We start from the raw sequence: 16,255 nt of genomic DNA, 5'->3' as shown, positions 1-16,255 counted from the left end.
AGGCTATCCGCAGTTGAACTGCAACGGCTGAACGGAACCTCAGTAGTGCCCTTATAATAATATGCCACATCCTACAGCGTCGACGGCCCCGAGGGTTTTTCATTGGAGCCTTGCACTAGTAGCACCTCGGCGACACCATCAGTCCAGCAATCATGTTTGTATCGCTGTGGTCTATCTTGCTGTTGGCCCTCTGCCAGCTCACACTGGCCGAGGGGATGGAGAAGCGCGCCTCCTTGACGCAGGTCACCAACTTTGGAGAGAACTCATCTGGCACAAAGATGTACATATATGTACCCAACAAACTCGCAGCAAAACCGGCCATCATTGTCGCCATTCACTACTGCTCAGGTACTGCTCAAGCGTACTATAGTGGAACCCCATACGCAACGCTTGCAGAACAATACGGATTCATTGTAATCTACCCTGAATCTCCGTACAGCGGGACCTGTTGGGATGTATCCTCGACTGCAGCTCTCACACACAATGGGGGCGCGGATAGCAACTCGATTGCTAACATGGTTACGTACACTATTGGCAAGTATGGTGCCGATTCGAGTCGAGTTTTCGTGACAGGTTCAAGCTCAGGTGCCATGATGACAGTAAGTACCCATTGAAATGGAGATTAAGTATGTCTGCTCACAGCTGTTGTGCCAGAACGTTCTAGGTATTACCCATTTATAACAAGGAGGTTTCTGCGCGCTAATAGTTGTCCAAGCCGCCACATATCCTGAAATGTTTGCTGCAGGAATTGCATACTCAGGAGTTCCAGCTGGCTGCTTCTACACTGGTACCGTCAACGGCTGGAACAGTACTTGCTCTCAGGGCAAGATCTCGCAGACGCAGAACTATTGGGCTACGGTCGCCAAGAACATGTATCCTGGGTACACAGGGCCGCGCCCGAAAATGCGAATTCATCATGGCTCTGCAGACACAACTTTGTATCCACAGAACTATAACGAAACTATCAAGCAGTGGACTGGGATTTTTGGTTACTCCACCACCCCCCAACAAACGATACCTAATAATCCAGCAAGTCCATACACCAGATATATCTATGGTGCCAATGTTGAAGGAGTTTATGGAACTGTATGTATTTTGACGCTGCCCGATCCGTTGACCAGAGCTGACAATGTCCTAGGGCGTTACTCATAATATCAAAATATTCGGTGATGCCGATATGGAATGGTTTGGCATCAAAGTAAGGCTCTCAAGCCAAACTCCCAGGCAGATACTAATTGATTCCAAAGGGTGGCTCAACTGCTACTACTACTGCCCCGTCAGGTACGACGACTCAAGCAACCGCAACTTCGACAGCAGCGCCCACAACGACAACTGCAGCCGGTGGCGCGCAAGCACAGTACGGACAGTGCGGAGGAATCGGGTGGACCGGATCCACGACCGTGAGTACCACCAGATATCGTTCCTAAGAAACCGGTGCTCATGCAAAAACACCAGTGTGCCTCACCATACACATGCAACGTCATCAACTCATGTAAGTTCCATAAATCATGACAGATCCGAGTTACAACCCATATACTGACTACTACAAAGATTATTCTCAATGTCTGTAAGACATCAGCGGTGGACTAGCAAACTCGGTGAACCGAGCGAACTACGAACTTTAGGTCAATAGGACTTGCTTTGATAGCTATGAAAGTTTATGGGAAACAGAATCAATCGGGCTTGTCTACGTGCATGTTATTACATATATGTCCAAATGTATCAACAGTCTGTTTCCATGCTCTTTGTGTGTCTCGGCCGAGAGGGAGCACAGACTCTAAATCTTTCCTCCTATCAACACCTCCCCCAACAATCACTTCGTATATTGCTCTCGCACCGCTCTGGGTACCTCCATTTATGAGCACCTTACCAGATTTCATCTCCTTGAGAGCCGAGCCTACGAGGCTTTGTTCCGAGTCGCCGGCCAACGGAGATGACAAATACTGCAGGGCACCGGCCGGCGGAGTATTAAACCCACCCGGATTCACGCTCAACACTCAAACGTCGAGGTCATGCACTCCCCTGGCAAGGGACTTGTGGAGGCCTGTGTGTCTCCTGAGCTTTCCATCTGGCATGATCGATGAGGATTAATATACTCATTGTGTAAAGCTGCCTTTGCAGGCCCGTGTACCCTCATGGCTCATACAGCACTGATCGTGGCAGCGCTGGAGATGTTCACAATCATGCCAAATCGACGTTGCTCCATATATCGCACGGCCATTCTGGTCAAGCGATTAGGTCCGCAAAATCTATTTTGGAGTTGACCACGCACTTCCTCGGTAAACCGCCCCGAGCTTCCATCCAGTCCAAAACTCATGCTGCTTGCCAGAACGTCTATCACATGTCCATAAGTCTCCAATATATCGGTGATCCGAGCGCTATTGATATCGTCAACATCAAGCTTGAGCTACTTGCATCCTTTAGACTCGACTTCGGCTACGAGATCTGGTGCGTGACTGGGGCTTTGTGACGTTTCTACCACAAAGCGGCCGTTCTATTGGGTCACGGGCAGAAAGTGAAGGTCAAACCCAAATGATCAGCCCGTGACGACCAATGTCAACGGCCGTGGTGGCATTTTGACCACTTTGGGTGTACCTATCAAGGTGGAGCTGCTTATGGAACGAAGAGAATGTTCAAAAATTAAGTTGATATGAGCTCTTTTTTGTTCCTCCAAAGACACGCCCAAACAGCGTAAGAAATTTGAGCCGGCTCTGAGCATTGTCTAGTGCCCACCCAACATATCGATATCCACAATTAAGGTGACAGACGATGACAGGATCATTCATACTCTGAGTTCTGTTACTTTTCACGTCAGATTGCCTGCGATGACCAGTTGGCGGGGTTATCCTGCAGAATAAGGCAGAGAAGGCTGCCTGGGAACATAACTTACCCTTTTGAGAGTCGACCCTGAAGCTCATATGGCCGTTTCATTCTATGCTAAATTGAGCATGGTCCATACATGAAAGTATGTCCAATAATCAAAAACTTGGGTGTTTGCCAAGGTGCGATTTGCTCTGAAATGTCTGGCGTCAACAACTCAAGCCGGTGACTCATACGGTAGCACCTTCCGCGCAAGTGACCACGCAACACATCATGACATTTTGGAGACAACGTGCCATCAGTACCTGAAGGCTCAATGGGGTAGTGGTAGCCTCCTTGCTTTGGGAGCAAGTGACCCCGATTCGATTTCGGGTTGAGCCCTCCGTTTTTATTTTTATTTTTTAATTTTTATGCTCTTCAATAGTAATCCTGGATTCTCGCTGGCCTCCGGCACATCCTGAAGGTTGTATCAATACGCAACACACAGCGCACAGATCTTGGTATTGTAAACGAAACGTATTCTTAGTAGAAACTGCTTCCTTCTTCGTCCTGCTTGTTTATTCGAGATCAAACCATTGTGAGCGACAGTCCGCAGCTAAGCATTTACATAGTTACTCCCAGTTTGAAGTCCGCTCTTTAAATTATATAACTACAGTGAACCTTACTCGTTAGCATAATTCTTAACGTATTATAATTTTAATATAATCACCTAAGCTTATAATTGCTTGTTTGGGAAAATCCTTCATTCAAGCTTTGCATTTGCCATTCTCGTGGGTGCCGCTAGACTAGGCTTGGCTGCTTCATCAGAGAAATCATGTATCCGCTCCATGCGCCTCGACGTACGTCAATTGTGCTGCTGCTTTGAAGCATAGAAGAGTTGACCACCGAGAAAGTTTCCTATCGTGTTCTTTGACATCTGCAGCTACGAACTCTCATCCATACCTAAAACTACCAACCCCTCTCAGGCTCACGCATCTGCTACATTACCAGAGCTTTCGGTAACGCTGGAATAATTCAACTAGCCCAAATATACTGATGGGCAATAGTATTACTCCAACACCATACCAAATCGAGCTGTTGCGCTCACAGCGTTGCGCATCTTTCTCATTGGAAAATGTCTATTGACTTTATTAACGAACGAATGCAGACAAGATGTGAAAATTGTTGTTGAACTCGCCTTGTAATTACCGCCGACAATCTCAGCCTTCTCAGAAGGCATACGCCGCTCCGCATCAATCATTCGTTGTTCCTCATTGGGCCGTTGTATCATGTCTTGGGATACACTCGAGAGTTTCGCATAATCTCCGAGATCTCCAGCTGGCTGCATCTCGCCGATTGCCCATCGTTGATTTGCACCTGTACAGTGGGGCAGGTCACTTTCAAGGACCTCAATCAGATCTCCATTAGGGTCTGGTACGAAGTGACGAGGAGGGGCCACTTCGAGCGCATAGACCGGCTGTATTCGATGGTAAACTTCATGTTCATGTATATCCCGATAGACCTGGTCCTGAATAACTTCGTGCACATGTGGCTGAACGGTTTCGTGAGTAACAACTTTGAGAGAATATGGTTAGCATATCAAAAGTCAGCAGTGTGCCCCCCCCAAAAAAAAAAAAAAACTCACCTGGATTCTGGGAGGTAGCTTTGTCCGTTGTCGTGGTATCAGCTAAACCCAGCATATCCTTGGACTCCTTGGTGAGCTCGCCCTGATTTTCCCCATACTTTGTCATGGTACTGTTGTTTGCAGCTCCAATCTTTGGTGTAGTGGTTTCTTGTTCACGTTGCGGACGTGTAGCAGCCCCGAGGCCAAATTGGGGGTCAAGAACCCGACCGTCTTCTGGCGACCTCTCATGGGAAGCGGCGATTTCAGCAGGTGGCAGTAAGGTGTTCTTATGCCTGAGCTTGCGACTCAAATGCCTAATGCGTCGACCCATTGAGAAATCAAGATAGAGTACTGCAGAGTAGAAAGTAGATATCACGAGAAAGCCAAATACCGTGACAGTGACTAATATGCACCTTGGGTCATCAAACAAGCACGTATTTTCTGTAGACAGTAGGTTTTCCATACCTCATCTCTACAGCAAGCAGGTGCCGTACTTGACACCGCCTGGCAATTGTACTGGGGTGCGGGGAATGATGGGTAAGATGCCGTGTTACTATAGAAGCAATGGCCCACTCGTCGAATCACACTAAGGGGGGAAGGGTCATGATGGACATGACATAGTAGGTACGTATGGAAGTCCCTCCAAGCTAATGATATGTAGCAAGAACCCCTGCAGCGGGCATCGGTATCTTGAACGTTGTACGTCCTCAGAGCCTCGCAAAGTTTCAAACTGATCGTGGAAGGGACGCATCATTGCGGTGCAAGTGGGTACTTGCCGAGACAGAGTACCATATTCATTCCTCCTGAACGCATACACTGCTGTCAAATCTGTTTTCGCGACAAAATTATAAGGGAGACAAAGTGGCTTGACTCTCCCTTGAGCAATCCTCGATCTATGGCGACATTCAGCACCTAGGCTGAAACCTTCGAATGGTAGGTGGCACTTATTAGTAGCATGGAAACAAGGCACCCAGTTGACGAGCTTTAAGCTTATGCATGTCTCGCTGGGATGCAACAACGGCTGAGTGCGGGCATGGCCGCAGGTACATATAACGAAAGTCTGAGCAGCAAGAGGCTTTGCTCCAAGAACCCGCCTTGGCCTTCAATCCAGTGGTCTAAATGACGTTTTACTTCGGTCACGCCGTCATTGATCATACGTAGCGCGCCATGTGGGCATGAGAGCCGCCCTCCAGCAATATGTACGGGCCCCCGCAGACTACTTGCGACTACCTTGTACTAAGGCAGGCTCAAAGACTATATCGAGCAATTAGATCATGGTAGCATATTAGGTTTGACCCACGGCCGAACTATGCATTTCAGGCACAGGTAATCCCGATCTCCCCGATGGATCAAGAATAACCGTCATGTCACTGGGCGAAATAAGACGCATACTCAGATGCCTGAGAAACCTGCCATTCCTGTTAGGCACTGGTACACTCTTGTCTGATTGGCGTTTCGTGCAAGACTAGCCGGACAATGCACTATGACGATTGATACCACCAACCAGAGTCTATACAAGTGCGTGCGATGGACCATTTACTTCAGTCGTGAGTAGTCGAGGAGAATTATTGGAAGCAAGATTAAGCTCAACCCCAGTGTAAAATCAAGTTTCTAAGGTCGTACGGAAGATTATCGCCATTGTGAAAGCATTTCTCTGCTCTCTGGCCTGCGGAGTGACTTGTCCGTGGCGGGCATATAAGTCTTCCAGGAGACGACATTGTTTATGCTCAGGTTTCCCACCAATCCATACATACACCAAGTCACTTATCAAGCCTATCAAGGTGTACCGTCACACAATGTCTTCAAAATTGAATAAAACTAAAGATACAATCCGTGACTTCATGGGCAAGTCAGGTCATCACGATACCACGGTCGACGAGACATTGAATCCGGCTGTCCTGCATGAGACTGTTCGACCTACCCAGCATGAAGAGGTGAACACGGCATTGGATAAGGAGGTTCATCAAGACCACTACCATCACACTGTTCAGCCTATCCACGATAGAGAAGTCCTTCCCGAACAACACCAGCATAATGTTAAGAATGTTCAGCACCGTGAAGTTGATCATCGTGACAACGAGAGGACTAGGAATGCTCTCAGTGCCGAAGCCGCGAAGTTCAAGGATGAACGCGTAATGAAGGACACTACTCGAACTCAAACCCATGCACCGACTGTCGAAGGTGAACACGTTCACCAGTATGTTTGCTTCTATCTATATCCTAAATCTTCAAATAATACTAACGATTGTTGCCAGTCATGTCCACGAGGTTGTGCAGCCTGTGCTCCATAAAGAGACTATCCAGCCAAACGTTGTCCACACTACTGTGCCTATTCATGAGACTCATCATAATGAGGCTCAGCATCATGGAACCTCGACGCTTCCTGCTATGAGCGCAGATGAATATAAGAGACAAGGTGGCACACTTGGCGGCAACCAGACACGCCACGACGCTTTTGAAGGATGTCCTGATGATCGAAGTGGTATACTCTCATCAGGAAAGCATAGCCAAACCGAGGCCATGCACCAAGGATCGCTTCGCGGGGTTTCTGGCACTGAGGCCCAGCGTGGTGTTTCTGGCACCCAAAGTACTACATCCAGAATGCAGAATCAGTCAGGCGTGGGCATGGCTGGTACCCGGGGGGCCAACGTTACTTCAATGGATAAAGGGGTCCGGCACATGAGGCAAGACTCTGGTAAAGGAATTGAGGATTCTGACATTGGTGACAAGCTTTCGACTGCGGCAAGCGAACGCACCAGAAACCCAAGCTTGTTGGACAAATTGAATCCAATGACGGATTCTACGGGTGACGGCAAAGCTGGCTTTATGAAATAAAAGGTGGATATCTGAATAATTCCACACGTTCCACATCATATACACGATAAGGTAAAATATCATTTTCAATGTTTATTAAATATGTCTGGGGAAAAGGAAAATGTAATCACTGTACTACCCCTATAAGGTTATTGATCACTAAAGTGTATACTGGTAATTTAATGGTAAACTGTGGCTACAAAGTTGTGTACTTTCCACACTTCGACAACGGAAGCATGAGAAGTTTGGTATTGATATGTGTATGCAGTTTGCACACATAGCCCATACGTCGGACCTCGGCAACTTTCCCCATACGTGGTGACTAAATGTTTAGTTATCCTTTTTGAATTATTTGTCGAAGATACAATAGTATCGTCAGTTAGCAACGGTCCAGCATAGTAAACAGTGCGTCGAGTCATGCCCATGTCTAGAGACCAGTAGTCCCGAGCTTTTCATCGGCTTGCTGCACAATGCCATTTAGCGATATCTCGCGTCGCTATCTTTGGCACAGGCTCTCCTTTGTGCTCTGCGTCGATCTCGATTCTCCCCCGCCTCCTGGGTTAGAGACGTGTCACAGGGTAATCAGGCCGAAGAAACGTAACACAGCCAATAACATCCTCCGACTCGAGGAAGCCTTGTTTCGCTTCAACGGCACAACAGACGCGATGTAGAGCAACGACAGAAAAAATGCGTTCTAGCACCTTTGTTAAATGGAACAGAAAGTTAAGACCAAAGCGCAGTACTTTAGGAATAAGCCTGGCTACTCAAATGCCCAACATCAGAGTAAACCCTGTCCTTCGTAATATGTACCAAAGGTTGGCCATGTACGCAATCATAATCAACAACTTCATTTATGGCAAAGGCATCTCTTCATCTCCAGGCCGGAGATTTTGTCACCGCCTAAGCCCAAATAAGCGCCAGTGGATATTGGTGGATCTGCTGTTACGCGAATGAATGAGGATCATCTTAAACACAGATCACCAGGTGGCCACGGTATCCCTGAAGAGCGCAACAAACGGATTCGACCCAGATATCAGGTCACCCCCAAAAAATCTCGAACCAGCTACACGAGCAGATATATCCAATCGATGAATAAAGTTGTCGTTGTTGTTCATTGTTAAACCATTTCTGTTCTCGCGTCTATATCACCTAGACATGCTGGCCTTGATAGACGTGCTAGCACTTGAGCCCTAAGGAAATTAGATATGGGAGCCATCCAAGACTCAGCGGGTACCACTCTCGTGGTGCCTGATATCAGAAACGATGAAAGCTTTGGAGAGATCGCCCGGAAACTATCATTGTACGTTGGCTTCGCCATCTCGTTCACTTCGCCTCAATACTTCTGGTATGGAGAATTTCGCAAACACGTATATTGATACACAAGCAGCTGCATCATCGAGGCTGTCCAGTCGCCCTTGACCTGGGATGACCTGCGCAGCACCAAGCATATCAAAACCCTGCAACCAATCATCGATCACCTCTCGACATCAGTGCACCATCCTGCTTTGGTTGCTGCTCTGCTTGCTCTCAAAGGCCATTTCGTGGCCATCGAGTCAGACGATGACTGCGGCATCAACTCATCGCGTGGACTTGCTTGTGAGCTTATTGCCTGGCAATTTGTCCTGAGACTGTCTGAGCGGGACACCCTCGATTACTTGTTGTTCGAATTACTCAGTGACGGAAAATATGCACCTCCGGACGAGGATGAGGAAGCCGCCTGCGGTTCGAATAGCCGGGGCAGAAACGGCGCCGTCCATAAGGGCAAAAGTGGCAGTAGCCCACACGAACGCACGGCTTTGCTGCACGAGCAAACCCATGCCAGCGGTAGTGCTGCGCAGTCTCGCGCTTCCAGTGCCACCTTCACCGAGTACCGACAGGTCTGTAACTATGGCGAGCCCTGCGCATTCTCGGAGCCTTTTCTGGACCTGAACACTCTCGAGATAGCAGCGGTTTCTAGCGCGAAGAAGTTCCTGTCGCAACGCTGTGTACAGGATCTGGTGGATGCCATCTGGCGTGGTGACGTCGTTTTCTGGGACGCCCTCACGGCTAAGACGGTCAAGAAGCCACATTTCTACCGCCGTGACCAGACACAAGACCGAAGGCTTCTACTCAACATGACAGACGGACCGCCGGGCGCTGATCCCTGGACACGGCTCCGCGTGCCGAGATACATGAAAGCATTTGAGATGGTATTCTTTCTAACGCTCCTAGCCCTATTCTACGCTGTCAGCCTGCAGCGCGTTGAGAAGTACGTGACTGGCTGGGAGGTCGTGCTGTATGTGTTCATTGCGGGCTACGCAGCTGAGCAATGGGGTCAGTTCGTTGAAAACGGAGCTCAGTTCTTCAGCACGGACATCTGGAGCTTATGGGACATTGGTATCATATGCATAGGCACGACATTTTTCGTGCTCCGCATGGTGGGGCTTGGTACCGGGGATGAACTTGTCAAAGGCGAAGTTGCGTTCGGGGCATTGGCCCTGATGAGTCTGTTCTTGACGCCCCGCATATTCAGTTTGCTGAGCTTGAACAAGTACTATGGAAGTCTGCTTCCATGTCTTAAAGAGATGGGAAAGCAGTTTGTCCGCTTTCTAGGCTTCGTCCTCATCATCTACGTCGGCTTCTTCAGCACGTTCTATTTGCTTGCAAGAGGTCACTTTCCACTGGACAAACTATCCATTACCACCCTCAAAGTATTCTTTGGTGCCGGCGTAGTTGGCTTTGACGTTGCTTCTCAAATATCCCCATATCTGGGTTTGCCCGTCATGGTAATCTGTGAGTAGTCCGTTTTGATTTCAATTCATCGATGAGAAGTTGATGCGCAGTCATTACACGGCCGCGACTAGTTCGCTGTGCAACCGAAGACGCAAGCCGCAAGCTAATCGATGTGTGTCTATTAGTTGTATGCCTTACCAATCAATTGCTTATCACCAGTATGATGGCACATATCAGCAATAGCCTGCGTCAAGTACTTGACTCAAGTCGAGAGGAGTATTTATACGTGTACTCGGTTTACGTTCTCGAGGCGTCCACATCAAATAAACTCACATACTTCTTCATGCCCCTAGTAAGTTACCAATGCCTCATTCTCCCAGTGTGCCGGACATTCTAACATAAACTACAGAATCTTGTGCCCATCCTGGCTCATCCGTTTCTCATTTTTGCGAGCGAGCAAAGTGCCAGAAAAGCCCGCATCTTCTTACTGAAACTTACTCATGCTCCTATTATGATCTCAATATGGGCATTCGAACGCTGGGAGGACTATGTGCGTGCCAAGCGTGCGGCCGAACTTGACAGCATGCGTTTCTGGACGATGGAAGGCAGCCACAAACGCCAGGGCCGGTCCATCGGTGGCAAATCTCCAAGTAATACCCGAGTTGCGAAACTTGGTCGCCAACCCCAAAAGTCTTCTGGATGGCAAGTCCCTTCAGACCTGATGGCACTATCGAGAAATCCGACCAGGGAAGTACAGATGCTCGCTGGTGCAAGTTCTCAACTGGCGCGAGCACAGCCCCTTGGTCCAGCAACAGAAGGTGATGGTGCGAAGAATCGAAATGCTGCGAAGAAAAAGGCGGAACAGCAAGAGGGGAAACCGGATCGGAGCAACGACAATGAGATGGAGATGATGCGGATGCTTAAGGACCTTGCCGTCGAGGTCCAGGAGCTGAGGGCCGAGTTACGTGCACAGAAGAAGAAGAAGAACTAACGTTCGGCATTTGAAACAGATGACAGGAATTGCCCTTATTCAATCAAGGTAGATGTAGCTTTATAACATTTAATAGTCTATCAAAGTTGCGCTTTTGGGAAAAAGGCGGAGCCAGGACAGCCTCATGCAATCCTACAGACCAGGTAAGACTGCAAACCCGAATCCCTGGTGCCGAGTGAGTCATGCGGCACGCCAAACTATCGCTGAGGGCTCAGTAAACCGAGAAGAGCGCGAAGCTCCAAGATGTAAGCAGCGATTCGGAGCGCAGCATAAATTGCGACTGTCTTCTCAACCGGTAGCTCAATTTCAACACCCACAAATTTAACAACACAGAGAAGTATCGCAAGCCAGACTTTTAGAAGCAATTCCGTGCAATGGCGTCGAACCCCCCAGCAGAATGTTGTAGTATTGGCGTCAAACACGAGTGAGCATCACAAGGAATGCATGGGTTTCTTATTAAGGTTGGCTAACCAACGACGCATATAGAGGTGACCCAGCAGGACAAAGTGTTCAGATTGCTTCGCAATGGAGCGCTTACATCGCCGCCCCACACGAGAGAAAGGAGCACAAGAATATCGCTTTGCTCTATCTTCCCGATGTTCTCGGTATATGGCCCAATAGCCAGTTGATGGCGGACCAGCTGGCAGCCAATGGTTATTTTTGTATGGTGATAGACCTGTGGAACGGTGATCCCATGTCTCTCAATCAAAAGACCGACTGGATGAAATGGCTCAGCGAGGGCTCGGATGGCAACAATCCACATACTCCAGAGGCCATTGATCCTATTGTACAGGCTGCTATCAAGACCCTCAAGGAAGACTATGGGTACAACAAAATCGGTGCTTTGGGGTACTGCCTAGGAGCTAAGGTATGCAAGTTATTCGCAAGGCCTAAGATTTACCAAGATATTGCTTGCTGACTGGTTTCCTGTTACAGTACCTGGCCCGCCACTACAAAACTGGAATCGACGTTGGATTCATGGGCCACCCATCCTTCATCGAGGAAGACGAACTTAGAAGCATCAACGGTCCGCTCTCTATTGCAGCTGCTGAGATCGAAGTCGTTTTCCCTGCTGAGAAAAGGCACAGGTCCGAGCAAATCCTTAAGGAGGTTGGACAGCCATACCAAATCAATCTGTTCTCTGGAGCAGCCCATGGCTTTGCTGTCCGATGTGACACTTCCAAGAAGGTTGAGAAATTCGCCCGGGAGCAAGCGTTTCTTCAGGCTGTGAGGTGGTTTGATGAGTGGTTGCTTTAGACATAGGTGACCTGACACCGCATGAGAAGTGCGTGGTTCATCTCCCTAGCAGCTGTGATGTGTGACAAAAGTCCAAAGTAGCTGAATAAACAGAATCCAGAAGACTCAGCTCACTTTTTATCAGATGCTAGACTCTTCACTTTGAATGACGTGGCGTTTGCTTGACACACGTTACCCTTATTTCCTACGCAGGGGGCACGCAGCAGACTACTCAAGTTTGCATCTCATGGCTGAGGAAGGATCCCTCAGATTGAAGTACGGGTCTGGCAACTCGGATGTAGAGTGCATGGTGTACTATTGCTGAGGAGCTTGCTGTCGTTGCAGCGTTGTAGCACTTCTGGCTTGTAACCCCTACAATGCCTATCGTGGTTACTACGTTCTGGAATCGATCGAGACCAGGGCCACCACTACATTATGGAAGCTCAGGCAGATGTTTGAAACAGCCAGACTTGCACAACAATGGCGCGACTGGCCAAATGCAAAGCCAATGCCGCACCTGCCCTCCCTCCTACTCACAGCAATACCCTTGTACCTTCCTCTGTACCCAAACTGCCCCGGACCACCGCCTACATTCTGCCACCGCCTGAGGGGCCCCACTCCCAGGAAGTACAAAATCCGGTGACCCTCCAGCCTTATTTGCCCTTTTCTTCTTTTCTCCTCAAACTTACCTTGAGGGGGAGTGGGACGCTCAAGCAGATCCCGCTCCAGGACGGATCCGCCTGCATTGCACATCGCGGCGCGGGCTGTCCTCTGGTCGGGCCTTGTGCTTTCCCAGACCTTGAAATTTTTGATTGCCAGATTTTCATTGTGTTCACCACCGCGCGTGGTGTCATGAGGAAGAGGTTCACGATGGCGTGGTGGTTGATGCTGCCCATGGTTGCCATGGTGAGTGTGAGACTCAGTTTCACGTACTACGGAATAGCCTAAGGCCTCTGTGTGAGGAATTGTCCATTCCATTTCTGCTGATAAATCTGTAGTGACACGATATCATGGAGGATTTGCAAATGTAGAGCTGATATCCGCCCGCATCGACACGGGCGTTTGCAACATTCGACCGAGCAGGAGAGGGTTCAGGAAGCCATACGCTGATGTACGCAACAAAATTTATCTCTGCTCTGGTCACAACATGGACAGAGTTGAGACCGTGATATAAAATGCCGCGAACATGGAGTTATTGCGTGGGCTCGTAACCACCTCGATGAGATCGTCTTAGCACCCGGTCTGCCTAACTATCCGAGGGTCGCCGTGATATTATCACCCAGCGTCTGTTTTCTCGACAGGTCCTCGAAGACTGGTCTTATTTCTGCTGATTTAATGTTCATGCTGTGCTTAGATTTATTACCTCCATCTCTTATCACAGAGCAAATGGTGAGTGCATTGCTGTCATTGGCGGAGGGGGATGCTGAAACAAGACACTGAAGCCTTGGGTAGGATTACGAGCCACTGCGCAAGCATTTTCAGGGAACCATCCAGCATGAGCACGCAGACAAACTGCAAGCTTTGTTGTTCAGATTTAGGCAGTCAATGGGGAATCTTCGTGGCTCAAGTCGTCATCACACATATCAAAAGACTTCATTACTTTGCAGTGCTTCGTTTGTATTTATCTTGTCTCATGGAGGAAAACCTCGAAGGAAATCCAAACAAACTCCTCGCTTGATGCGCGCCGCCGACCCCCACCTCAGGAGATAATGTACATTTGCATCTGAAACTTCAGCGGCTTTCAAATTCCGACCCAGGCGGCGTGAACGGTGCGTTAAACGACAAGATGGACATTCTCCCAACCTGCCGAGTGCTCGGTTTCTGCTCAGCTCTACCCCTGCCACGCGGTCCCCGTACTTGGCCGCGGGAATACTGGTGTAGACTGAATTTCGTCAAAGCCACCACCAATCCTCCCCTGGTTGTGTTGCCAGCCCATGCCGGTCTGGTGGTTCATGAGAGCACCCTGGCGGAACGGGTTAGTGCTGCCAGTTGGTTGTGGCATCAAGGCACCGCTCGTCTGCGGTCTCTGGGTTTGTTGTTGCAAGGCGCCGCCGGCGCCGAAGCCCTTGGCGAATGGGTTCGTACCGGTCGCCATGGGTTGTAGCGGTGCTGGCGCTTGTTGAGGGGCCTGTGGAGGCTGAGACTGGAATGGTGATCCGGAAGAGGGGTTAGCGAAAGGCGATGACGATGTACTTGGCGACGATCGAGCGAACGGATTTGTAGATTGGCGTTGAAGTTGTGTAGCTGGTGGTGGACTCGTAACATTGGAGAACTGAGGCATCTGGTTGGACATGCCCGTCGGGTTCGCCATAAGCATTGACTGGCGGAATGGATTTGTTGTTTGTTGGTTAGGCTGGAGTCCTGTCTGCATCGGGGGCGCCATGCTGCCAGTCTGGAATGAAGCAACCGAATCCTGCGGTATTGACGAGAGACCGCCAGGCGAGAAACTCGATTGTGGAGTGTAACCTCCGAATCCAGCACCTGTAAAGTTCTGCTGGATTGGTTGCTGCAGCGGAGCCTGTTGCTGATTGCTGAATCCCCCCATGTTCTGCTGTTGAAATGGGCTGTTGTTAGCGAAGCCTGTAGGCTGCGGCAAGAACCCATTGCTTTGGAATGGCTGTCCTGTCTGCATGGGTGCCGCATCGAATGGGCTGTTCGATGCCCATTGGGTGCCGATGTTGGGCTGTGCCATCTGCTGCTGTTGATGCTGCTGCGTGTTGACGGCTAGTGGCGTTTGATTCTGCTCTATGGAATCGAAAAAGTCTATCAGGTCAGGATCTGGACCTTTGGTTGCCTGAGCAGGTTGAGCTGGCGTCGTCGAGGAAGCGCCGTTCGTGTTTGAGTCTGGAAACAGCTTGCCTGCTGCTAATGCGTCACCCTTGGTAGTCTTGGCTGACGAACCACCTTTCTTCTTAGCATCGAGTTCTGCCAGATACTGCCTCCTGTGTATTTCGAAGTCGGCGTCTTTGAGGTAGTCTTCGAGCTGGCGACCAAGGTTGACCGGTGCGTGCTTCAGCTTGGGAACTTCGACTCTAGTATGATGTTCATACTGCCTTGCTCTGCTGAGATACTGCACCACATAGTCAGTCTGCCGGGTAAAAGTTCGGTAGATCTCCATAGCCCGTTCGGCGTCGGGTTTCGACATCTCGAAGAAATGGCCCAGAATGTTGATCATGGCCTGGTTAAGCACCTGGAATAAGGCCAGTAGATCAAGGACCAGGAGTCGGAAGACGGTTATTGTAATCTCGTTCTCCGGTTCATCGAGCACCTGTAACAACATGTCAGCACAGGTTAACCCCAATTCGTCACTCCTTCTTCGGCACGTACGTCGCATTTTAATAACGCCGTGATCTGGTGTTGGATAACCTCGGTCTCCCTGAGCAGTCCCTTCTCCACCGACAGCTTCTCCAACCGCGTCTCTTTGGTCCGAACCCAGTCGATCTTGGTGTCCCGGTAGGCGCGGGCCCTCTCCGCCAGGTATGCGGCATAATGTCTTATGTTACGGCCCTGCGTTTGTGCTGCGTTCCGCTGTCAGTAAAAGCGACGTTGCTCAGAGGCGGCAGGCAGGAACGCACCGTCTGTGAAGGAACTCAGGGCAAGCATGTTCCTATGCCTTGCGAGATAGGCCAAGGTTGCGTCGGGCGATCCCTCTCTGATCATGAGGTGTATCGTAATCAAGCTCTTGAACACCACGGTCCATGTTGAGTCTCGCAACCGGAACTGCAACGCCCTAAAGACCTCCCCGACGCCGGCTTCTCCGGCGTGTGTCGCGATCAAGATGTGTTCGATGTATTTCGTCTTGGGCGGAGCGGCCTGTGCAACCCTCGATTAGCAATTTGACAGGCAAGCAAGCGGCTGTGGTGCCCCCGCGTCTTCTCCGAAGCCTCTCTGACCTTTATCTTGGTCGCCCCTTTGACCGACTTCTCAAACGAGCTTGCCATGGTGTGTTCGTCTTGTCGTTCTATGGGCGTATGCGCCAACGCGAGGTGATGGGGTGGGAGGTATTACGGGGACGAGGGCCAGCGGGTAGACGAGAAGCGATCCGAAGGCAAACAACTGTCGCGAGGTTTGCGGTCGGA

The 16,255-nt window shown here is 49.7% G+C and overlaps 7 protein-coding genes across 7 annotated transcripts; 5 read left to right on the top strand and 2 right to left on the bottom strand.

Moving 5' to 3' along the window:
- Positions 1-152: 152 nt before the first annotated feature.
- Positions 153-1,571, top strand: JN550_012090 (uncharacterized protein; the record flags this gene model as incomplete). Its single annotated transcript, XM_049310528.1, has 7 exons — positions 153-599; positions 655-664; positions 716-1,086; positions 1,139-1,198; positions 1,248-1,400; positions 1,456-1,492; positions 1,552-1,571. 7 exons carry the CDS (start codon positions 153-155, stop codon positions 1,569-1,571), a joined length of 1,098 nt encoding a protein of 365 aa, XP_049165922.1.
- Positions 1,572-3,868: 2,297 nt separating this feature from the next.
- On the bottom strand, positions 3,869-4,754 carry JN550_012089 (uncharacterized protein; the record flags this gene model as incomplete). The annotated part of the gene is made up of 2 exons (XM_049310527.1): positions 3,869-4,374; positions 4,445-4,754. The coding sequence occupies 2 exons, from the start codon at positions 4,752-4,754 to the stop codon at positions 3,869-3,871; spliced, it is 816 nt and encodes a 271-aa protein (XP_049165921.1).
- A 1,465-nt stretch (positions 4,755-6,219) lies between these two features.
- JN550_012088 (uncharacterized protein) lies at positions 6,220-7,258 on the top strand (the record flags this gene model as incomplete). The annotated part of the gene is made up of 2 exons (XM_049310526.1): positions 6,220-6,620; positions 6,679-7,258. 2 exons carry the CDS (start codon positions 6,220-6,222, stop codon positions 7,256-7,258), a joined length of 981 nt encoding a protein of 326 aa, XP_049165920.1.
- A 1,184-nt stretch (positions 7,259-8,442) lies between these two features.
- JN550_012087 (uncharacterized protein) lies at positions 8,443-10,940 on the top strand (the record flags this gene model as incomplete). The annotated part of the gene is made up of 4 exons (XM_049310525.1): positions 8,443-8,582; positions 8,625-10,009; positions 10,135-10,301; positions 10,359-10,940. 4 exons carry the CDS (start codon positions 8,443-8,445, stop codon positions 10,938-10,940), a joined length of 2,274 nt encoding a protein of 757 aa, XP_049165919.1.
- A 374-nt stretch (positions 10,941-11,314) lies between these two features.
- JN550_012086 (uncharacterized protein) lies at positions 11,315-12,197 on the top strand (the record flags this gene model as incomplete). The annotated part of the gene is made up of 3 exons (XM_049310523.1): positions 11,315-11,364; positions 11,427-11,808; positions 11,877-12,197. 3 exons carry the CDS (start codon positions 11,315-11,317, stop codon positions 12,195-12,197), a joined length of 753 nt encoding a protein of 250 aa, XP_049165918.1.
- Positions 12,198-12,656: 459 nt separating this feature from the next.
- Positions 12,657-13,124, top strand: JN550_012085 (uncharacterized protein; the record flags this gene model as incomplete). The annotated part of the gene is made up of 1 exon (XM_049310522.1): positions 12,657-13,124. One exon carries the CDS (start codon positions 12,657-12,659, stop codon positions 13,122-13,124), a length of 468 nt encoding a protein of 155 aa, XP_049165917.1.
- Positions 13,125-14,007: 883 nt separating this feature from the next.
- On the bottom strand, positions 14,008-16,117 carry JN550_012084 (uncharacterized protein; the record flags this gene model as incomplete). The annotated part of the gene is made up of 4 exons (XM_049310521.1): positions 14,008-15,444; positions 15,504-15,694; positions 15,752-15,989; positions 16,070-16,117. 4 exons carry the CDS (start codon positions 16,115-16,117, stop codon positions 14,008-14,010), a joined length of 1,914 nt encoding a protein of 637 aa, XP_049165916.1.
- Between the last annotated feature and the right edge of the window lie 138 nt (positions 16,118-16,255).

This window comes from Neoarthrinium moseri (assembly GCF_022829205.1).
Source record: "Neoarthrinium moseri strain CBS 164.80 chromosome Unknown scaffold79_Wmoseri_CBS_16480, whole genome shotgun sequence".
NCBI classification, from domain to species: domain Eukaryota; kingdom Fungi; phylum Ascomycota; class Sordariomycetes; order Amphisphaeriales; family Apiosporaceae; genus Neoarthrinium; species Neoarthrinium moseri.
This window is presented reverse-complemented; position numbering and strand designations above follow the sequence as displayed.